The 6,122-nt window shown below is 40.8% G+C and overlaps 1 protein-coding gene across 2 annotated transcripts in view; it reads right to left on the bottom strand.

Annotated features, from left to right (window-relative positions):
• Positions 1-647: 647 nt before the first annotated feature.
• Positions 648-6,122, bottom strand: part of prickle1a (prickle homolog 1a) — a 45,200-nt gene continuing 39,725 nt past the window's right edge. For both annotated transcript variants that reach the window (XM_057836285.1, XM_057836286.1), the window contains exons 4-8: positions 4,061-4,198; positions 3,381-3,584; positions 3,026-3,212; positions 2,095-2,955; positions 648-2,008 (exon numbers count right to left, since the gene is read on the bottom strand). In XM_057836285.1, the coding sequence (XP_057692268.1) occupies positions 1,155-2,008; positions 2,095-2,955; positions 3,026-3,212; positions 3,381-3,584; positions 4,061-4,198 (2,244 nt within the window). In that variant the 3' untranslated portion in view covers positions 648-1,154. The remainder of the gene's footprint in view (positions 2,009-2,094; positions 2,956-3,025; positions 3,213-3,380; positions 3,585-4,060; positions 4,199-6,122) is intronic.

Raw genomic sequence — 6,122 nt, 5'->3', positions numbered from 1 at the left:
AAATACCAGCAACAGTGTGTGAAAAGCTGGTGAAGAGTTACAGAAAACATTTAGCCTCCGTTATTGCCAGCAAAGGGTACATAAACAAAGTATTGAGATGAACTTTTGGTATTGACCAAAATAAATTGCAAATAAATTCTATATAAATCAAACAATGTGATTTTCTGTTTTTTTCCACATTCTGTCTCTCATGGTTGAGGTTTACCCATGTTGACAATTACAGGCTCCCTAATATTTTCAAGTGGGTGAACTTGCACAATTAGTGGTTGACTAAATACTTATTTGCCCCACTGTATTTCAACTGGATTGCATCCTTCAGCAACCAAAAGCTTGATAACTGACCACTGTTCAATCCTGAAGCATGCTTCTTGGTTGGCCACCTTTATCAACGAAACTTTTGTTTGTTTTTTAATTTGCAAAAGAAATTAAATCCATGTTAAAAAGACAAAAACAAAATGTACATTGTCAAGTGCTTACATAAAAAAACCCACCTCATTTATTGAATAACCCTCATTTTATTTTGATTTAAAATTAACATTTCAGATTTAAAAGTTTTTTTTTCCTTTCACACCAGTTTTGTTTGGCAACCCCCCCCCCCCCCCCCCCCCCCGCAAAAAACACACATTGGGACGTTATAGGATTTTTTTTTATTACAATTATGTTAACCTTATACTTCAGTTTATACATTTATACAGATGACAATAGTTGGCTTACAATAAAACTTGACCACCACTAAAGTAAACCGTGATTTTGTATGTCAGAGCTGCACAAGCCAGTTACATTGCATACATGAGGTCACAAGTCAAAATGTGTTGCACCTTCATTGAGGGGAAAAAAAAAATCTACCATTAGTTTAATGTTAATGCTGTTTGGTTACATAAGCATGTCATTAAGCCAACGGTATAAAAATAGCCACATTTTTTATCTCTACATTATATACATTTAATATTATATTTAACTGGTATTTTTATAAATATGCAATACTCTGAAATACGGAACAAATTTACCAGCAGGTTGTAATGCCACAGAAGCGTACACTGACAATACGTCATATATATTTGACAAGCGTTTAGTAGGAGGCAGTCTCACGGTCTTTAAATTCATAATGTTGGACAGTTGCAGAGGAGGTGAACAACCCAATGGTGAGAAATAGCCTATGAAATGATGCAGTTTTTACCCTTATGTCCTTTCTTCTTTTTGGATTTAGTCCTTAGGCCATAGGGAGGGGGGGATATGCCTGCAACAGGGCTGGGCAAGTCTTCAGTATAGTAATGTCTAAATGGCCTCGGCTGAGGAATGGGCTGACCCAGGAAAAAGCCCTCCTCTTCAGAATCAGATGAAGAGGACGAGCATGTTGAGCACCAATCGTCAACGTCCTCACATAGATCCAAGAACCTACCCATGGCTGAACCCCGAAGCCTGTAATCTGACATGGTGCCTGCCGGTGGGTGTCCATGGAAACCATGGTCTCTCCTTAAACCATGTGCATTCAGTCTTTGGTCGATTTCATAACCTCCTTTGGGCCTTTCTTTTGGCAAAAGATTAAGAGCGTTGTCAGAGCGTGACTTGCGACTATGACGCCTCTTGTGATGGTGATGGCTTCGTCCAGAAGGATTTTCTTGGCCCTGCTCCTCAAAATTAAAAGCCTTGCGGCGAGTCCGTTCGCTCATTGGGGGCGGTCGCACCTGAAGGTCACTATAGCGGTCAAGCACATCATCTGAGAATTTCACTTGCTGCTGCCTAGCTTGTGAACGTGACCTTCGAAGGGCAGGGACATGTGATTTAGGTCTCGCTTCTGGGAGACATATGGCCTCTTTTTCGACCACATTTTCCTCTATTTCATGCTCAGAAACAAGGCTCTTCAGTGAGTTTGTACTCCTGTGTAACATGGAGGAGTTGAGTGTTCCCATGTTACTTGTTTTTTCACAGTCTTCTGTCTCAAGCTCATGGAAACCTTGCATGGAGTAGACCAAAGGTCTGTCTTTACTATCACCATCAACAGAGGTCCCTGAAAAAGAAGAATGCATTGTGAATAATCCTACAAATACTCTAATTTGTGTCTCTATATACAGTTTAAGTTATGTTACTTCTCACCAGTAATATTGGAGAGGGCCAGTGAGTCCATGGAGTCTCTAACACTCTGATCATTCTTTTTGAAGTCACCAATGCACTCCAAAGAACCACTGTACCATTGCGATTCATCTCCCATGCTTGGTCCAGCTCCATGGTCCAGCTCAAGTTCTTGGATCTTCCTGCTGCTTGCTGGGCCCGGGTGACTACCGTATGCCGAGTCTCCTAGCCCATCTTGGGACTGGGCCCAGTACATGTCAGCTTGGTATTTCTTGCTAGCTAGACTGCCCCTTCCTTCGCCACTGCAACCAGCTTTGAATGACTCCTGCTTTGACTTTGCATCACTTTCTGCAACCCAAAAATCTGTGGGTCTGTTGTCACTGGCTTGTCTGAAAACTCCATTTTCACCAAATTTTAGTAGTAATTGAGTCATGTAGTCTTCATGCTCTGCCCACTCTTCCCCTTGATCCTCAGGTGCCTCGTTCTCTTCACCACGCACTCTCCAGAAATGCTCGTCAGATAGGTTCAAGTGGGCAAGCTTGTTGGTCATGGTGTCTTCAGGGTTTCCACTAAATCCAGGAAACTTATAGTTGACCGAAGGGGAGAAAAGGAGCGACTGACGGCACTGATCAGCCGATCGACTGCTCTTGCCCATGCGTACACTGCGACGTGACTCACGGGAACGTGCTGACTGGAAGGCAGAGTCAGAGGAATCGGATGCATGCACATCCTCCCCGAGGCTGCAGGCCTTAGAGCAGTAGATACGACCCTGGTGTGGTAGGAAGGGGCAGCCAATTAGGGAGCTTTTACACTGAGCACAGCTGAAACAGCTCTCAGTAGCATGCCAGTGGAGACCTTCGTATGTCATCTGAGCATTGTCAACACCTGGAAAATATTAGATTTGTTAGTTTATTGCAAATACAGAGCTATTCAGTCCTGCCATTTCCAGTCTTACCGATATGTTCTCCACATGCCTCGCAGTACTCTGCGTACAGAGACTCGAAGCAGCCACAGCAATAGGGTCGTCCATCCTTCATGATGTAGCGCTGGCCCCCCAGAATTGTCTCGCATTCAAAACAGGCAAAGTGCTTCATGTGCCAGTGACGCCCTTCAGCCTCTGTGCATTCATCAGCAAAGATGATCTGGAAAGCAAATATGTACAGTGTCTCTAAAATCTAGTATGTAAACCATACATGTTTCTTTATGTTCACAAAACTCCCCCCCCCCCCCCCCCCCCAAAAAAAAAAAAAAATCTTAAGTGATATTAAAATAGTTGTCATTCCTTCAAGGTCGTGGAGTTTTGCTTTTACCTCATCGCAGGCTGAGCAGCGAGGTTTGAGAAGTTCTGCATGGTGCCTTCCGCAGTGGATCTTCCCATTGTGGAAGAAGTAGATCAAATCCACCAGCAGTTCATTGCATGTGGAGCAGGCAAAGCACGCTGGGTGCCAGCACGTTCCAGGACCCGATCTGGCTGCAAATACTACCATTTCGCCACCGTTGATGCTCTCACCACACTGCAAATATGGGTACGTAATGAGTCTTTCTGCAGATCTTGTTTATATATTCAAAAACTAGCTCAGTCTTCTTTTTCCAGCCAAAATGTCATTTGTCACTTTTCTAACTTTTCTAACGACTGTGAATAGGATACCAAAGCGTTGCAATCTCCATGGAAAGCCTCATCAAGGCTGTTTTGACAAGTTTTGTGATCTCCTTCTGGGAGAACAGTGTTCATTGTTAAAACATGGGCTGCAAATTCAGCTTGCATGTTAGTAGCTTTAAAAAAGTCGCATAGATGGTACTTAGCTCTTGATTTGAGTACTTCTATTTCAGCTATAGAGACAAGAAGTGCAAGGTCAGGGAAGACCACAATGGCTCTTACAGTGCAACCGTCATTTTTTATCTTTATGAATAGTCATTCATTGATACTGAGTTAGATGAGAAAAAGGTCAGATGTTTTTCAGGATTCTTTGGGATCTGATGTGGTACATACATGCACACAAATGCTGTTCACACGACTGCGGGGCAACAGCTTCGGTGTGCCCCTCCCCAGTGCTTCCTTCTTTCTCTGGACGCTGAACATATGCAGCTCCTTCTTCTCTTCCTCGCTGAGAGACTGGCAGTAACGGATCTGGCAATGAATAAAACCATTATGAATCATCCTGTACAAAATTGTTGCTATATGACAATGTAAATTCAGAGGAGATTTGTGAATTTAGGCTTAGTAGAGTTTAACAAAGGCAACTCTTGACCCTATCTTGCCCTTCCTTCACTCCTAATATAGTGTACCTCCACCCACTGGCCCTGATTGGCAACCTGATTTTTACAACAAGCCCTCTTGATCTTTCCCAAAGACTTAACAAGGGGCAAAGCAGACATTTACACAAACAAGGACCACTGTTTATTGTGAAATAGAGAAGGCAGGCAACAAAAGGAGAGAGCGAGTCGAGTGGGAGCACGGTGCCTCTGCAGTAGTGGTGGCATCACATAAAGCCTCTTTCAATCAGCATCCCTCTCCCCTGCTGAGGCGTCCTTGTAAAAACCTACCGCTATGACAGGAATCCAACTGATGGCGGGGGGAGTCCCGCCAAACATCATAAAAGCATCCAGTCAAAAGTTGTATTGTGCCCACGCTACAATATGTCTACAAGATGGTGTGACCACAGTCCCACTGTGGGATGTCAGAATGCCAAAGGGGCGATTGAAAAACAAGACTGAGAGATGTTTGAAATTTTTTTTAAGTATTGTATATTTTAAACTTGTCAATAAGTATGATTAACTGACTCAGGTGAATACATGTTTTATAAGTCGCTCTCAGCCATAATAATAAGTATATGGCAGAAAACACAGACAAGACTGAAAAAGCAGTTTCTGCTCTTGCACCCCTCTCTAAAATAAACTGCTGTATTTTAAACCAAAAGAACTGTTGTGTTTGATAGAACAATATGTCTATATGCCGCCATAGCAGATTCATGGCGCATGAAGCCCCCAAACTATTTTTAATTAGTCCGTTTTACCCTGAAATCCCCCGTTTACAGACGTCGCGCAACCGCTTTTGTTTGAACCCAGCCATAACGAAGGTAGTTAATTATATTTATTATTCAAAATGTCTATCGTTTTTAGCTTAGAATCATTAATAGATGTCTCATATTTCGTTTAAAAAAAAAAGACTTTAAAAATATTATTCACTTACATATTTTACACTTTTAAACAAATGTCACAATGAAAAAAATGGCGTCTGTAAAAAAGTCATGAATATCTACCTCATAACTATGACTTAATTTATTATTTTTTTGTTACTATCGCATTATCCCCGATATGTTAGATGATAAATAATCGATCCAAACAAAGAAAAATTGAAGAAGAAAAAAACGTTTGAAAGGGTAAATATTAGGGCTGTCAAAATTATTGCGTTAACGGGCGGTAATTTTTTAAATTAATCACGTTAAAATATTTGACGCAATTAACGCCCATGCCCCGCTCAAACATTAAAATGACAGCACAGTGCAATTGTCCACTTGTTACTTGTGTTTTTTGGAGTTTTTTTGTCGCCCTCTCCTGGCGCCTGGGTGCGACTGATTTTATTGGGTTCATCACCCATGAACATTGTGTAATTATTGACATCAACAATGGCCGGCTACTAGTTTATTTTTTGATTGAAGATTTTACAAATTTTATTAAACCGAAAACATTAAGAGGGGTTTTAATATAAAAATTTTATAACTTGGACTAACATTTATATTTTAAGAACTACGAATCTTTCTATCCATGGATTGCTTTGACAGAATGTTAATAATGTTAATGCCATCTTGTTGATTTATTGTTATAATAAACAAATACAGTACTTATGTACCGTATGTTGAATGTATATGTCCATCTTATCTTTCCATTCCAACAATAATTTACAGAAAAATATGACATATTTTATAAATCGTTTGAATTGCGATTAATTACGATTAATTAACTCGATTAAAATTTTTAATCGTTTGACAGCCCTAGTAAATATATGAAAAAGAAAATCTCAACCACTCCTTGATGTCTGCGATTTCCGCATC

This window comes from Corythoichthys intestinalis, chromosome 5 (assembly GCF_030265065.1).
Source record: "Corythoichthys intestinalis isolate RoL2023-P3 chromosome 5, ASM3026506v1, whole genome shotgun sequence".
NCBI classification, from domain to species: Eukaryota; Metazoa; Chordata; class Actinopteri; order Syngnathiformes; family Syngnathidae; genus Corythoichthys; species Corythoichthys intestinalis.
This window is presented reverse-complemented; position numbering and strand designations above follow the sequence as displayed.